We start from the raw sequence: 17,104 nt of genomic DNA on the forward strand, positions 1-17,104 counted from the left end.
TATTTTTACTGTGGCGTGATCCGATAAAATGGGGTGATCGGGCTGTAAATTTTGTTTCTTTTTCTGCTCAGTCCACACTAGACATGCCCACGGTTCATGAACCGGTTTTAGGAAATGTGGAACCGGAACCGAACCATGAGGCTATTTCATGGTTTCGGTTTCGGTTCGAAAACCGGTGGTTCCGGTTTTGAACTGTCGGTTTTCAGACGTTTTTTTTACGATTTTGAACCGCCGGTTTCAGATGGTTTTGGCTCTGTTTCACGGTTTTCCGGTGATTTTTCGCGGTTCTGGCCTGGAACCGCTCGGAACCGGCGGTTCGGCACGGTTTCGGTTCCGGAATTTTGAAATCTGAACCGAACCACGATTCCAAAAGTGACAGTTTCGGTTCAGTTTAAATCTCACGGTTCCGGTTCAGAACCGGAACCGCCGATTACAGTTTCATGGTTAACCACCTGAACTGAAAACCTTGGACATCTTTAGTCATCGTAGTAAAATAAAATTGAGGGAATATTTTTTTATTCAGAACTAATTTTTAATGGGCTTTCAAGAGTATTGTTTGCTATATTGTTTTGGGCTAAAGCCCAACGGAAGCCCTAGAACCGCACACCCCGTTTCTTCTCGATGCTATCCTACAATTCCTAGCAATTAGACCTAGAATCGTTAAAATATTTATCTCGTATTAATACAAGAAGCAGTAACGCTTACCAGGTAATATAGAGAAGGTTAACAGCGAGGAGAATACATTCATTTACAGAGAGTTTTAGAGCGAGAAAACAAAAGAGGAAATCAATGGCGTCGGCTCTATCCAAATGGCTGGTCGATCCGAAGAGAAACCCGCTCGCGGCGATGCACATGAAAGCGGTGTCCACTCGCCTTCGGAGATTCGGTAATTATTTGATGAAAATTGTGCGTTTTTGGTTTTGGAGGTGTATAGGTTTTCGAGTTTTAGCCGCGTATAATGCTTGTTTTGTGAAATTAGGTCTTCGGCATGACGATTTATTCGACCCGATGTACGAGCTGGATGTGAAGGAGGCGCTGAATCGTCTCCCAAGAGAGATCGTGGATGCCAGGAACCAGCGGCTGAAGCGCGCTATGGATCTTTCTATGAAGCACGAGTATCTTCCTGAAGATCTACAGGTACTCATTTGCGATGATTTTGGATACAAATTTTTGGATTCTGCATTTCGAGCTATTCGATTTTGCAGGTTACGATAAGCTAGCTGAATATATATTCTATGCGTGTGTGTTTGGGGGCTTTTGAATTTCATATGTGATTTAATGTTAATTCTTCACTTTTATCTTTTTCGTGACTCATAATGACTCGGTATGCATAGAAATGGAGATGATGTGTATGCATATGTGATTTAATGCTGTATTTCACTTATATCTTTTTAGTGACTCCGTATGCATACAAAGTAGAGTATATGTATGCAATGGAATGGATATACTATATTTTTCTTTAAAAAAAACTTCTCTGGGTACAAGTATAAATTTCTTTGTTATCTTTTTTTTGTATTTGTATTCCATACTGCGATGAGCCTATGAGTATAATCTATTGTTACACATTCCTGTGGAAATTGATCTTGCAATCCCTAAGCGTCATGTATTAGTATTTGGTACAGTAATTGATATAATAATGTATATTTTGCCATTAACTGAAAGCGAATTTTAGTAGTACAAATTGCTTTTCTCTTGCCCATGTGAAAAGAAATTTAAGAAACATAGAACAGTGTTGCATATTACATTACTTTTTATAGTAGTATTGTTTTGCTGTTCAGCTAATATGATTGAGAGCAATGAGAGGTTATAACAATGTGGCCAGACAGACTAATGTTTCAAACTAACTTAGCCAAATTCTCTGATTATCCATATTGGATAATATGCCATACATCATAAATCTTGTCCTTCCCCTCTTGGTTAGTGATTCCAAGATGTTTTCATTCTACACATGCTAACCTGTTGTACTAGTCTGAGTATCATACCTCATATTTGTTGCTAAATTTCCATTTTCTCTAATATTTCGTGCAAAGCATGTGAAGTAGATGTCCATTTATTGGAAAAAATTTGTGCTTATTGAGTTACTATTAAGAGACATAGAGCAGATACTTATCTAATCGTGATTGTTGATCTAATGCAATTTTTGTTAGCTCCTTGGTTCATATGTTGGCGGGGCTGTATGTCTCTAGCTAATTTTAAATTGCTTTGTTTTGATTTGTTGCAGTTGGTTGACAATGTTGTGATGTATTGACATTGTTATTACTTGGTGTTTTTCTTGCTTCGGATCTGAACTTATCTCTCTGATGCTTGTCAAATGTCTCTTGTACCAGTGTTGTGCCTTCATAATTTTTTATGATGAAAGCTAGCTAAATTTTCATTTTAAATGCCTATGCTTTCTTACAAATGTGTCTGCAATTTCATTCTCCCATATGTGACTGTTATATGTTGTGGCCATATGCAAGAGTAGAAAGCATAACATTTCAGTTGCATAGTGTGCATGAGATCTGGTTCAATAATGGGTGTTGCTTGGTTTATAACTGGTTGGAAAGGAGGGGGAAACACTTTCTTTTCACCCACAATTGAGAGGTTCGGAGAATTCTGCTTGAAATGGTTCCCATTCAGTCACCTCAAAACCCGTAACCTGTTAACCAAGGACCTCCATTGTGACTGAGTTAATGGCTATAAAATCACTTGTGATAGCTCTTAGTAGTAGTCAGTTTCTGTTATGGTTACTTCTTAGTTATTAGTAGCAGTCAGTTGGCATCATTATAAACAATTTGTTTTCTTTCACAGGCTATGCAGACACCATTTCGGAACTATCTACAGGATATGCTTGCTCTTGTAAGTTCCTAACTTCTATATCTCAACAATAAGCTCTGTAATTTGTAGTCTTCTGTAAAAACTATTTTGAAGCATTTTATGCGGTTATTAAAAGGTGAAATGTGCTTCTTGCTTACGTTTAAGCAAACAGGATACCAACTTTTTGCCATGAGTAGCCTTGATGTGTGCTGGTTAAGTAGTTTTAAATACTGGAGTACTATAATATATGCATTTTATGCATTCTCCTACCTTTATGTCTAGTTTCCTTTTGAGCTCATAGGTATGGTTGATTAATGGCAGGTCAAGAGAGAGCAAGCTGAACGCGAAGCACTCGGAGCTTTACCCCTTTATCAGCGCACCCTCCCCTGAGCGGATATTTCTTGCTGCTCAGTGTCCTTGAACTGAATTACGTATAATTGAACTAGTAAAAGTGATCCTGGTCATCTCCCTCTTTGAGGACAGTAATGTCTGTTGACTTCTAATAAGAGATTCATTTTTTTTGCTACTGGTTATCAACATATAATGGGAATATATGTACTGCTGGTTGTGTTTGTTTCTTAATAATAGTTTTATGGGATTGCTGTCAAATGTGTTTGATTCTTGTTTTATTCATAAAATGTGACGCTTTCATCTTTGGATTGTCTATGAAACTTCGGTGTATTTAAATTTTTTTCTGATGAGTTTATTTGGATTTGAAAAGATAAAGATTAATGACATGGGTTATAAGGACGTTTTAAATTTTTACAAAACATATATGATTTTTTATCCCTGTTTGGTGCTTCATGGTTTTTAATATATTGTGAGACATTTAAAATAACAATATGTATCAATTTCTATACTTTATTACAGAGAGTTATTGAAAAGGTCCATGAGAAAGCTATGAATAATGTCCAATAAAATTAAATGGTAAATAGTCATATTGTTGTAACATACACAAGGTAAGATTAGTAGATTGAAGTGCAGCAATTATCTGGAGAACAAGATGAGATCATGAGAGTGAAAAAGTGAAAAAGAAACGTGATATAAAAAAAAAAAAATTTATTAGAATTTAAAATTTATAAAAATAAATTGATTAATTTATATATTGAACGCTAGCTATAATATGGCTCATAGATTTAGTATAGACAATTAATCTTGATTTTTTAATTTATGGACATTCCATGTGATGCTGACCATGCTTTAATTTATGGACCGTCTCTTGTAACTACGGATCAGCTTCTACTTTGTCGCCTAAGTTTTATTACATGTCTCTTTAAATATAGCATTATTTTGTTAATTTTGTGACATTATTATTGGTGATGACTGATGATACTTGTGAATCTTCAGAATTTCTTTTCAATTGTAATAATTCCTATGCATAGTGATCATGTAGAACTAGATATCGTTTGATTTATATCGAATCAGCGGGTCCAGTTTTGGAACCGAAATTCCCTCTCGTGGGCTGATTCAGAATCGATATACCGATTATATCGATTTGGTTGCGGTTTAGCATCGAAAAAAATTGAATCACAATAGCCATTTCTTTTGTAAAACCAAATCGGTTACAATTCTATATTTTTGGAACCGAAATTGACACTTCTTGACCCGACGGTACCACTAAATCTCTAGGACAGCAATCTGAACAAGATCTAGTCTCCACATACTTGATTTTAGGACGGAAACGTCATAATTGTGTCCATTGACAAAATCTAAAAGTTCATGAATGTATTCTTAGATCAAACTGCAATAAGAAATTACTACTCCATATTTGGTCATGTATTTAAACAAAAAAAGTCAGCTGTAGATTTACAATTTTCCAAAGCATGGGGTCATTACTGTCTCCAAATTATTGGTTGTTGGGATGTCACCTCAAAATATCATTAATTATATGGTTGTAATTTTGCTTGTGATCACTATTAAAATTTCAACTTTATGATGTCAAAACTAGGTTAAACCTCCATTGTGTTGCAATTTAATTTATATACTAACGATAGAGAGGAAATATGATACGATCACATAAACATGGATATTGGTGTAAATTGAATATGTCTAGCGTGCGTTTGGTATTAATTTAAATGACCACTTTTAATTTATATGGTTAAAAACTTTATTATTCCCAATTTAAATGACCACTTAGATTTTTCATATATCAACTATCAATTCCATGCAAATTAAATAGGATACAAGTATAATATAAACTGAGATGAATATATTATTATATGAAATAAACAACATATATAATAAATGATCCTCACTTTAATTGATTAATGTCCATCTATTTATAGTAATAAAAGGCAAACACGCCCTTATAAAATCATTATCGTGAACTGCAGTCGGTGGAATTTAAACGGTTAAACCAAATGCAAATTAATGATTTTGGAGAATCGTACAATAAATACAAGAAAAACGTGTGTTAAAATTGATAGGAAGTCAATTGTTTATGAGTGGAGTTTACTCCTCTTGGTTAATAAGCTTACACTTCTACTTAAAAAATTATTTCGAGGGATTTGATCAAACATTTTGTCATAATGGAAAATTTCAAGAAAGTTAGTATCTTTTACCTAATCAATTCAGAAAGGGGTGGAAAGAAGAAAAAACTAGAATATTAAAGAATTGTAATGAACCTTTATCTTAAGGTCATGATGCATGAGACAAATCTGCACATTTTTTTTGCCTGCAAACTGTTGCATTTTTGTATATGACAAATTGCAGTAATTTGGTCGCCGTAAGAAGCCAATACAAGGTTGCAATTTGATAATATAAATATATACAAAATTAATCAGCTTCTGTTAGATAAAAATTAGATCCATAAACCAAGTTTATTTAAGCTATATATACATCATAAGAGTAACACTATTCTTAGTGAGAAGCCTTCTTTTTAATTATGCTTGCATTCGAGTACTTAATTCAAACTTGTTTGGTGATAATATCCATGTTTGTATGCGTAGTGTCTTAGTTAATAATGTTACAAATATTACTCTTCATCGATATGATACTACATGCAATAAATAATTAGTAATGTGACATATAGTAGTATTACAAAATGGATAGGAAAATGAAAGTGAAATGGGTGTATAATTGAAGACAAGAGCAATTAAAGATTTCCACGTGGGAAGTAAATCAATGGGCAAGGAATGTGAAGAAACTGATGATTCTGCCTCATTTCTGCATCTTCCCAATCAATGCTTTCATTTCTACGTGCAATCGTCGGCTACTCTGTCCCTTTCCCCATCACCATGACCATGATATCTCTACTCGATTTTACGTATTATGTCTGTATAATTTTTATAAGACGTTACATGATATCTTCGTGTTGAAAACATATATCTCTATTAGCAAAAAATGGAATGAGTAATTTATGGCTTAAGCCCAACAAATAAATGTTTCCCTTTCTCCTTCCCATTTGCAATCGCTGACACGGTCATTCGGATAATGAGGCCTATGTTAGTTCTATCTCTGATGTCTCCAAAGTACTTATATAACTTAACTAGTTTCTGTTCATTAACTAGAGATTTAAAATAACAACAATTATGATATGAGTTGAATAGATGACAACAATTAATTACTAAAAACTTAAAATGAAACTATAATCGAAAAAAAATATATTAAGCCGAATTAATAGGCGACACGCGAATGAGTTGAATAGATAGTTAACATGCTTTGGGTTTTCATATTCAATAGAGAGACACGAACATGTGCAAATTTATGAATTATGCCTAAAATGAGGATATAATTTGTTCTGCAATATTATGAAATTTATTTCGATTTTTCAGTTGGTAATAGCATTGTGATGTGTGCTTTTCATGTGCACCACCAACTGGACCACCACGAGAGATAGAGAGATAGGAATGCCATATTATCTATATATATAAATTCTCAAGAAAAATAATAATAATATAAAAAAGAGCCTCTATTGATATTTATAGCCGATTTCCAATGTAGATAATGCTTAAAATGGTACTCCTATTAATTTGTTGAAAGCAAAAAAAGCTTTTGAAGAATCTCGGCTGTCAAGATGGTAAAAGACATGAGTTAATGGTTTTTGATATGTTCAGTCATAGTCCACTTTCAATTATGATGCCAATTTGTCAGTTCCACTTCCATACTCATTTTATCTCTTCATAAAAATCACTTTCTCATATGCAATCTCCTCAAAAATAAATAAAGAAATATGGACTACTATATTTCATTGGACTGTAATATGGAAAATTTGGCATATTGTTTAATATTGTAATTCTTGATATACCGTTGAATCTCAAGCGTCAAATAATTAACATAGGTGAAATTTTGATAACTTTTATAAATAGTAGTATATGGGTGTGTTATATTGCTAACTTTCTTAAGTTAATTATGTTAACTCATCAATACAGTGTATTAAAAATATTAATATGATGACATTAAAATGTCAACACATAATATCAACACAATATGTTGAAATGTCAACAAAATTATGTGTTGACATTTTTAATACACTGCAGGATGAGTTAACAACTTAGTAATTAATCATACCCTACTAGTATATCATGAAAGTACAAAATACTTTTAAAAAAGAAAAGACGTCACAGTATTAGTACATGATATGCTCATATGCATCATAATATTCAAATTTCGGTTTGCCAAATTATTCACCACAGTATATCAGTACTAATTCTCTTAAAATTGAACCCATTACTAGGAGAATTCTACCACGATTTTGGAAAAAAAAATATATACAATAGAAACAATATTCTTATTAGATAAATAGAAGTAATATGTTTTGTAGGAGTAATTAAAAAAAGAGAAAGAGGGCAGGAATTTTTAACGGCCCACATCTTAATTCAAAAGAAGTGAGTTAAGGCCCACAAAAATTGCGAGTTGTAACCTGTCAAAGAAAGCCCAATTAACAACATTTTCAATAGGTTTACTAGTATCCACGTGGGGCCCATTCGCTCGCAGTGGGTCCCGCAAGTCTCGTGGCATGTTTTAGATCTCTCTCGACCAAACTAATTAAGCCTCGGATTACCTAAAAGCTTAGTTTTGTTGTCTTTTTAAATCTCAACCTCTTCCCTGTTTTATCTATCGGAGGGGTCGCTATCGGTATGCACGTAATAATTCCACAAGAGAGCCAATATTAATGAATAATGAACTTTCTTTGTGAGTTCTATTCATATTTAGGGTAAATTGTTGAAAAGATCATTAAATTTAGTTAATTTTTACACATGTATACATAATACACTGCATCAATAAATGATACTCGAGCGCGAGTTTGAGAGAGCCTAAGTTTGTTCCTGTTTGACCCGACGCGAGTTTTAAGAAATTGTTTAACTTTGTAGTAAATGGAGGTGCGTAGTGAAATAAAGGTCCCACATTGAGGAGATTGATGAGTGTATTTAATGTCTATTTTTGGAAAGATTCCAATTGGGACAAACTTTGTATGACGGACGAAAATGGTAAAATGAGACAAAATTTGTAGGACGGAGGGAGTACTACGATTAAGAAAAATGTCAAAGTTGAAATATGATTGGGAATGTCATGAGATTGATTAAACTTTGATAAAAAAATTTTTGACAACTTACCATTCTATTTATGTAATTTTGGAAGGTGTGGTTGTTGTTATATGCGCCTGTTTCATGTGTTATGCACCAATGTTTCATGTAGGACAATTGATTGCAATTTATAATAAAATTGACTCTCTCTCTTCTAATAAATTACAGTAGTACTAAAAGTTCTCTTATCTAGACTAGATTGATAATCGTATGGAATAATTTAAAAAGAGCTGAAAATGAAAATATTCGATCACAAAAAGGTAATTAAATTTCTTGGCATTTTGTTTCGACTTTCGACTCCTATATAACTTAGTAGTATACTATAGTCTAAAAATAAATATAATAGGTTCATCTTCATCAACCTTATTTCGACATCTGGAGAGGAATTTGAGGTAAGTTTCTAACTAAATCCAACTTGTGTTCAATCAAGCACATGGATTCACTATCGGACAACTTCATCAGTTTGTTGTGTGCGTAACCACAAATTTTCAGGTTCTAAATTTGGAAATCCTAAATTAAAATCAAACAACTTCAATTACTACATTAACTTCTTAATTCTTCTCCTCATTCTCATTATACTAAGATTTAAAAAGAAAGATAAAACCTTTTGGAAACAAGAAGAAAACTAGCATGAGTATGTACGAGATTATAAATTACTACTCCATAGTAGCAATAAATTTCTTTCATATATTAGCATACAGCAAGAAACTGAAATTGTTTTTTGTGTCATATTACCTTTCCATAAATAGAACACAAAATTCAATATGAAAAAATGGCTGCCCAATCACTAAATGAGGCCATGTGATAGCACAGACTCATCGTGCTACGCTCCAAAAATTCCTATCACTATTTACTAATTAGAATTTCCATAATATTCTATTAAACATTAAATTATTAACATATTGTAGTATAATTATTTTGGATTGATTTTATCATAACAAACAACCATATTGGAATTTTTTTTTCTAGTAATATTAATAATGAGTAGATGAATAGTAAAGATTTGGGCAACAACGTTATTAAAACAAAAGTTGAGGCTAGTTTGGAGTGGTGGCATGCATAAAAGGGGTGTCTCTTAATTCAACTTGAAATCAGACAGCAAATCTCAATAATACTCTTTCCTTCTCTCTTGGAGTGAGCACAGTACTGAATCAAGAAATGGGGAGCACTGCTCTGTCTGTGCTGTTGTTCTTAGCTGCTGCTGCTTGCCACCATGCTTTTGCCTTCAGAGATGGTAATTTCATAGCTCAACTCTGTTGTGTGTGTGTGTGTTCTTTCTATTTTTGGCTATTTCTTGCTTGTTTATGTTAGCTTTAGAGCATTATCTTCTTTTCCCTCTTCTAAAAATTTGAACTTGGGAAATGGGAACTGCTTGGATTCATGAATTATGGAGTAGTAAAAAGTGGATTTCAAGATTTCATGTTTGCTTGTATCTGTGTGTGTGGAAATTGAGAGTATAACTGCACTATAATGATATGTAAATGCTAGAATTCCATTATTTACTCAGCCAATTTAATGATATGTTAAATGCAGCCAAATTATTCATGTTTCGTACCATACCAACATTTATAAGGTTTTCTAACCAAGAAACCAAAATTTCATTTATAAACTTCTTCACATTTGGGGAAGATAAATAGTTTTTATCGTTTCTGATATTGACACCAATGGTTCAAGAACTAAATCATCAGGTTTTTGGATTTTCTGAAACTCTATAGTATAAAACTGTGATTTAGCAGTATAATATGTGAATCCATGTGCTCTTTATTGATTACTTAGTGTGACAAACATTCTGTGATGATGCTACACTGTAAAGTTTATTATTATACCATAAAGGCAAGAATCACATATTTCTGCCAATTTGCCTGTTCATATTTTTTTGCCTAGGATGATTATTCTATGAGTATGAAAATCCTATTTCCAGTCACATGTGATTGCACATGGAGAGTGAGAGAGAGAGAGATAGAGAGAGAGAGAGAGTTGAGGCTAAACTCTACAGCTGGTCCTTGCTACTTGATGTATGTAGGTGTCTGTCCCCAATAGCATGTTACTCTACATTCTAATTTCATATCAAGAATCCAAAAGGGATGGGATGTTGATGTGTTGCTAGTTCTTTTTTCTGTTTTATTTTTCTCGTCTTGTAAGTATCATAAACTTTATGAAGCTAAGCAGTTGCTTGGTAAATCTGAGATCAATCACTATGTGCAAAAATATGCAGGGCTGTTGGACAATGGCAACTTTGAAATGGCCCCATCTGCCTCTAGCCTCAATGGCTCCATTGTGCTCAAGCCCCACGCAATACCGAAATGGCAGATCTCCGGCTTCGTTGAGTACATCAAGGCGGGGCAGAAGCAGGGCGACATGCTGCTGGTGGTGCCGGAGGGGTATGCTGCAGTGAGGCTTGGGAACGAGGCCTCCATCAAGCAAGTGATCAATGTCACTAAGGGGATGTACTATTCGCTAACGTTTAGCGCTGCCCGGACCTGTGCTCAGGAGGAGAGGGTGAACGTGTCTGTGGCGCCCGACTTTGGTATCCTGCCAATCCAGACATTGTACAGCAGCAATGGATGGGACTCGTATGCGTGGGCATTCAAGACACGTTACACTGTCGCTGAGATCCTCATCCACAACCCGGGTGTTGAGGAGGACCCGGCCTGTGGACCTCTCATTGATTCAATAGCTATTCGGGCTTTATACCCTCCGAGGCCAACTAACCGTAAGTTCACTCACTCCACCAATGCCAATGCCAATCTCATAGTAATTCTTATTACAAGTTATCTGTAAATGATCTTATTCAACAAGCTTAGACAAAACTGTCTTTTTCTCCCCCTCTCCACTGCATTTGGACTAATCTGTGGTGATCTTTCGACAAGTTGCCAAAAATGCTTTTGTCCTACTACTTGTTTAGCCAAAGGAGACAGGATATGGGGTTTGCTCATTTTTGACTACTCAAATGGCTTTACTCCCCAACTCTATCTTGTTCCAAAATTCCATTTTTATGCGTATATTCATAAGGCCTCCTTTGTTTTACTATTGCAACTTTGATGAAATCATGCTGCATTTTTCAAGATTCCATTTTTATGTGTATATTCATAAGGCCTCCTTTGTTTTATTATTGCAACTCTGATGAAATCATGCTGCATTTTTCAAGATTCCATTTTTAAGTGTATATTCATAAGGCTTCCTTTGTTTTATCATTGCAACTTTGATGAAATCATGCTACATTTTTCAAGATTCCATTTTTAAGTGTATATTCACAAGTCTTCTTTGTTTTACTCTTGCAACTTTGATGAATTCATGCTGCATTTTTAGAGATAAGATCATGCCCTAAGCCTAACAATGGATGTTTGCAGAGAACCTGCTTAAAAATGGTGACTTTGAAGAAGGCGCCTACATATTCCCCAACACAAGCTGGGGAGTCCTAATCCCACCAAACATAGAGGACAAAAACTCCCCCCTCCCGGCCTGGATGGTCGAGTCCCTCAAGGCCGTGAAGTACATTGACTCGGCTCACTTCTCCGTCCCACAAGGCCAGAGGGCTATAGAGCTCGTGGGGGGCAAGGAGAGCGCCATCGCGCAAGTGGCCAGGACCACCGTTGGCAAGACCTACCAGCTGACCTTCGCGGTTGGGGATGCCAGCAACGCCTGCGAGGGGTCCATGATTGTTGAGGCGTTCGCTGGGAGGGACACGCTTAAGGTCCCGTACGAGTCCAAGGGGAAGGGCGGATACAAGCGCGCTGTGCTGAGGTTCGTTGCAACCACCGCTCGCACCCGGATCATGTTCCTCAGCACCTACTACCACATGAGGACCGACGACTACGCCTCCCTCTGCGGCCCTGTGGTGGACGACGTGAAGCTGCTCAGCGTCCGCAAGCCAAGGCGGCTCGCCTGAGGCCCCGGGGAGGGGTGATGGAGCAAGTGTTGGGATATACTGAGGGTAGTATTTCTTGTTGCTACAATGGCTGGCTGCTGATTTTTTCTTTTTCTCTTTTTTTTTTTTAATTTTGATTTGGTGCTACTTTTATCAATACTCAGCCTCAGCCGGATCCCATGTTTTTAAGGTGTAACAGTATATATAGAGGAGTGTGATTTGATTTTCAGGTGCAATATTAAGCCCAATAAATGGGAAAGGATATATGGTGGGAAGATAGTGATGTGGTTTTATCATTTTGCCAAGGAGTATATGACTAAATCTGCTTTAAGTGAAAGTTTGTGGCTGATAAGAATCAATTCAATCAATCAAATGATGAACCAATACAAATATAATGTTCTTTGATGTTTGAAATTTGCCTGTGCAATATTTGATCCTACCTTTTTCTTTGAATAGGTTGGAATATAGTACTGTTACAAATCCTATTATTCACAACTAAATTCACGAGTTCAGAGATTGGTGGTTGTAAATTAAAAATTCACTATGAAAATAAATTTAGTTAATAGTACAGCGGACTATTTTAATCTTTTACTTTTAGTGTCTAAGACAAAAATAATGAAGTTCAAATATAGACTAGTAATTGATCATACAAAGCAAATTACACACATTATAAATTCATATTTGAGGTCATCGATGATAACAGTTTAAAATTTGATATTTAGCAAAAGGATAAGACTAGACGAACGATATTGAACAAAGTTCTCTTGTTCAAATCCGCCAATATCTACTCGGTTACATCCATCACACATTAATTTATGATTGTATAAAGGCCTACTCTTTTAAATCCATCAATATTTATTCCGTAGTATTTATCACACATTTGAATTGGATTTACATACTATTTTCCTTGTCCATAATAATCGAGACATTAATTTTAGAAATTAATTAAGAAATAAATATTTAATAAATTAAATATAGAAATAAAAAAAAATCCATGAAAAAAATAAATAGAAGAAATACTAATAAATTTAAAAATGAAATAGACCAATTATACTATAGAAAATGAATATGATGGAAATAGTATTTTCTCCGTCACAAAGTAGATGTCACACTTCGTTTATGACACAAGATTTCATAAGATGTTATTTTGTTATTAATGAAGAAATAAAATATACTTATATATAGGGATGTAATCAATTGTTAACTAATTATCAATCCCAAATTGAGACCAATTTTCAACCATTAGATTAGAAGATCTTGTTGTTAATATAATGCCAAGTGTAATATATTTTAAATTTAAATAATTATTAATTAAATTAAAAGGGTATTAGTGTCAAATCCTATATATAGTAATTATAACTAACTACTTTCTCTCTCCTTAAAATCATCTCAAATCGTTAAATTTACGTAACTCTCTCAATTTAAATTATTTTTTCGTAAAAAATATATCAAATTAAAGATAATTTAATAAGGATTCCAACGAGATCTCAATTGCATATGTTCCGACGATGTTCGGGTGATGAAATTTGATAAATTATATTTCAGTTTTCGTACATGTTGATAAGCAGCTTTTATCAACAAATGCAACAAAAAATCTCAATATATTGTAGGCAAAATCTCAATATTATGCATGTCCAATCTCAATAAAAATGTGTTGATATTTTCTTGTCCTTGTATTGATATTCTAATGTCATATTGTTGATATTTGTAATATACAATGTTGATATAAAAAAACACCCACGAAAATTATTATATGATAACATAATGACGATATTACCCTTTTGTTGATATTTTGTCTACTATTTATTGAGATTTGTGAGCTTTAATCTCATCCACTCATTTTAAAATCCAAGAATGGAGATTTAGTCTTGATTTTGAATTAGGGTGCTATAAGCATTAGAATAGGACCCCTTATATATATATACGTAAAAGAAAATTTTTCAAAAAAGAAAAAGGGGATGGGATCCCCTGCTGTAAAATATGTCACGGCATGGGATGCTGTGCAGATCAAAACCATCCATTGCTGAAAAAAAATACAAGTATATAAAATTAATACATGGTGTGGATCTGCAGAGCATCCCTTACCGTGACATATTGCACAGGAGGAGAACCCAATCCAAGAAAAAGTAACATTTTTATAGAACCAACTAAAAAGTAAACTATTTCCTCCATCCACCAAAAATGGTCTCATTTTATCATTTTGAGACGTCTACAAAAAATAGTCTCAATTCTAAAAATTTTCCTTTTTTTCTCTCTCATACTTTATCACTTCTTCTTTCTATCTCTATTATTTTACTCATTTAATTTTATTTTTCTTACTTTATTAAATTTTTCATTAAAATTCTACCATTCATAAATGAGATTATTTTGTGGACAGCTAGTATGACATATGAGAATATTATAGTATGAAAATGAAATTGAAAATTGAATCTTATGTACTAACTGGATCTTAGCCCAAATTCAAACCCTTTTTAAACACAGTAGAAGGCCACATTCAAGGCCCATACAGAAGGCCCAAACATAATCTAGAACATTCACTGAAACACGTGTCGAGCACGTGACCTCATGTTTTGATCCGACGGCTGAGATTATCGCGTCACCTTAAAGCTACTCATTTCGGCACAATTTCAAAAAGTCCTCCGCAAAACCTACGCTACATTTTTAGGGCACCAGAATATATATACAAACGCAGCGCGCATATCTCCCAACAATCTCTCTCTCTTCCCCCGATTCCGTTTTCTCTCTACCTTACCAGGACTGCACAGAATCAAATGGTAAGCACTCACTTACTCACCTTGTTTCGATTCTCAGCTCGATTTAGTGTTCTGATGAATTTTGCGTTTCTGCTAAATTACTGCGATTCGGCTATTTTGTTGTGATTTTTTTCACCGATTTCTGTGATTTTATAGGCGTTGCCGAATCAGCAGACTGTGGATTACCCAAGCTTCAAGCTTGTAATTGTCGGCGATGGTGGTACAGGTATTGGATTCGACTTAAATCTCGAATTTGAGGTTTTTCTTTTTTGTTTTTATGTGTTTACCTTTACATCTGGATTCGATTATATTGTTTCAAGTGTTGATTGTGTGTTTGGAGAACCTGAGCCTTTTTTCTATGTGAAGTGAGATTAATTCGCATTGATTTACTTTTTAGACATTTAGGATTATTTCTGAAATCTGTTGTTTTATTGCTATTTTATGAATATATAGTGTATGGTGAATTTATGTTTTCTTATATGTTTTGATTTAGGTCTTAGGATGGTAGGGTTTATTCTAGGTTTTATGCGATTTTCTTTCTGTAGAAATACTCGTAATGATTAGCCTTTTAAGTTTTTATGTGATTCGAATTTAAGTTTTGTAGTAGGAAAATAAATTCTATTAATGTCTGATGCTTCAAATATTAGCTTGTATGGTATGGCATGTCTAGTTCAATAAGTAGAAGAAAGATAATACAAATGAGTCTAATCAATGGTGTATCTCTTTAACTCTATGACAGGGAAAACTACATTTGTGAAGAGGCATCTGACTGGTGAATTTGAGAAGAAATATGAGCGTAAGCCTTTACTTTGTCAATAGTCTGAGTACATTTCATTTTCTTTTTACCTCTTTTGTCTTTCCTTGTGTTTTTATTGACAAAGAGAACTTCTTTGAACAGCTACAATTGGTGTGGAAGTTCATCCTCTTGATTTTTTCACCAACTGCGGAAAGATCAGATTTTATTGCTGGGACACTGCTGGTCAGGAGAAGTTTGGTGGGCTTAGGGATGGATACTAGTAAGTAAATCTTATAATCATTCACTGCCCAATGAGTCTTATTGAATTATCCCTGTGCATTTTTACCCACTAAATTTGGTTGGTTGATGATAACAATTTTAAACTGGTGTGCAGCATCCACGGACAGTGTGCCATTATCATGTTTGATGTAACTGCTCGGTTAACCTACAAGAATGTCCCAACATGGCACCGTGATCTTTGCCGGTATGTGTTGCTTACTAGACTGTTGTCCTGATAGTATATCAATTTCGTTGTCTGCATCATATTTGAACGTTTAATGCTGTAATTTCAGTGTCTGTGAGAACATCCCAATTGTGCTTTGCGGAAACAAGGTTGATGTCAAGAACAGGCAAGTGAAGGCCAAGCAGGTTACCTTCCACAGGAAGAAGAACTTGCAGTACTATGAAATTTCTGCCAAGAGCAATTACAACTTTGAGAAGCCCTTCCTTTATCTGGCTAGGAAGCTTGCTGGGTAATTACCTAAAAATTTTAAACCTTTCTGCTAATCCTATTTGGGTATATTGCTAACATCTTCCTTTGGTTATAGTGATCCTAACTTGCACTTTGTTGAGTCACCTGCTCTTGCCCCACCGGAAGTCCAGATCGACTTGGCTGCACAGAAACAGTAAATATCTGCCCCTATCTTTTCCTCTAACACTTAATGCCTGGTGATAATGATATATTAAACCTGAACTTGTTTTGCAGGCATGAGGCTGAGCTTGATGCGGCGGCCAACCAGCCCCTTCCCGATGATGATGATGATGCATTTGATTAAGTATTCATCTTCAGACGGTGTCCCGAGTTTTCTTGCTGATTTTGTCTGGGGAGTGTTAAGGATTAAATGATATGATCCTGTTTGGTTGTGGGAAGATAGTATATCTTCTAATACAATTTGATTTGCATGTAGTTCACATTTTCAGTTGAGCTCTTTGGTTGTTTAATGTTGCATTTTAATCTCTGAATTCTCTAGAGAGACCCGGTTTTGATACTTTTTATCTTGGATGTTCAAACTGGTCGGTTACTACAATTTTTTTACTTTGGTATATCTTCTTGGTATCAGCTGTTTTAAGCAATTATCTTGTCAAATTCTGTTTTAGTTTTTTAATTAGTGGTACCTTTCGGTTCTTGATAGGCTTTGCAATAATA

At 34.6% G+C, this 17,104-nt stretch overlaps 3 protein-coding genes across 3 annotated transcripts; all 3 read left to right on the forward strand.

Annotated features, from left to right (window-relative positions):
* Window positions 1–726: 726 nt before the first annotated feature.
* Window positions 727–3,405, forward strand: LOC148929975 (cytochrome b-c1 complex subunit 7). The gene is made up of 4 exons (XM_089066844.1): window positions 727–886; window positions 980–1,137; window positions 2,791–2,838; window positions 3,118–3,405. Exons 1-4 carry the CDS (start codon window positions 790–792, stop codon window positions 3,184–3,186), a joined length of 372 nt encoding a protein of 123 aa, XP_088922970.1. The 5' UTR covers window positions 727–789; the 3' UTR covers window positions 3,187–3,405.
* A 5,993-nt stretch (window positions 3,406–9,398) lies between these two features.
* LOC148929976 (BIIDXI-like protein At5g11420) lies at window positions 9,399–12,485 on the forward strand. The gene is made up of 3 exons (XM_089069185.1): window positions 9,399–9,555; window positions 10,537–11,034; window positions 11,672–12,485. The coding sequence occupies exons 1-3, from the start codon at window positions 9,480–9,482 to the stop codon at window positions 12,208–12,210; spliced, it is 1,113 nt and encodes a 370-aa protein (XP_088925311.1). The 5' UTR covers window positions 9,399–9,479; the 3' UTR covers window positions 12,211–12,485.
* A 2,305-nt stretch (window positions 12,486–14,790) lies between these two features.
* Window positions 14,791–17,003, forward strand: LOC125190421 (GTP-binding nuclear protein Ran1B). The gene is made up of 8 exons (XM_089069140.1): window positions 14,791–14,963; window positions 15,099–15,168; window positions 15,682–15,738; window positions 15,841–15,958; window positions 16,073–16,162; window positions 16,251–16,430; window positions 16,506–16,583; window positions 16,664–17,003. The coding sequence occupies exons 1-8, from the start codon at window positions 14,961–14,963 to the stop codon at window positions 16,731–16,733; spliced, it is 666 nt and encodes a 221-aa protein (XP_088925266.1). The 5' UTR covers window positions 14,791–14,960; the 3' UTR covers window positions 16,734–17,003.
* The last annotated feature ends 101 nt before the right edge of the window (window positions 17,004–17,104 follow it).

The sequence above is a fragment of the Salvia hispanica genome, chromosome 3 (genome assembly GCF_029641045.1).
Source record: "Salvia hispanica isolate PSC_SH4W2 chromosome 3, Shi_PSC_v1, whole genome shotgun sequence".
Classification (NCBI taxonomy): Eukaryota; Viridiplantae; Streptophyta; class Magnoliopsida; order Lamiales; family Lamiaceae; genus Salvia; species Salvia hispanica.

Coding starts and splice junctions, on each gene's coding strand:
- LOC148929975 (XM_089066844.1), top strand. CDS start 790: ATGGCGTCGGCTCTATCCAAATGGCTGGTCGATCCGAAGAGAAACCCG. Junction 1,138..2,790: donor ATCTTCCTGAAGATCTACAG/GTACTCATTTGC, acceptor TTTCTTTCACAG/GCTATGCAGACACCATTTCG. Junction 2,839..3,117: donor TACAGGATATGCTTGCTCTT/GTAAGTTCCTAA, acceptor GATTAATGGCAG/GTCAAGAGAGAGCAAGCTGA.
- LOC125190421 (XM_089069140.1), top strand. Junction 15,739..15,840: donor ATTTGAGAAGAAATATGAGC/GTAAGCCTTTAC, acceptor TTCTTTGAACAG/CTACAATTGGTGTGGAAGTT. Junction 16,163..16,250: donor TGGCACCGTGATCTTTGCCG/GTATGTGTTGCT, acceptor CTGTAATTTCAG/TGTCTGTGAGAACATCCCAA.
- LOC148929976 (XM_089069185.1), top strand. CDS start 9,480: ATGGGGAGCACTGCTCTGTCTGTGCTGTTGTTCTTAGCTGCTGCTGCT. Junction 9,556..10,536: donor TGCTTTTGCCTTCAGAGATG/GTAATTTCATAG, acceptor AAAAATATGCAG/GGCTGTTGGACAATGGCAAC. Junction 11,035..11,671: donor CCCTCCGAGGCCAACTAACC/GTAAGTTCACTC, acceptor GGATGTTTGCAG/AGAACCTGCTTAAAAATGGT.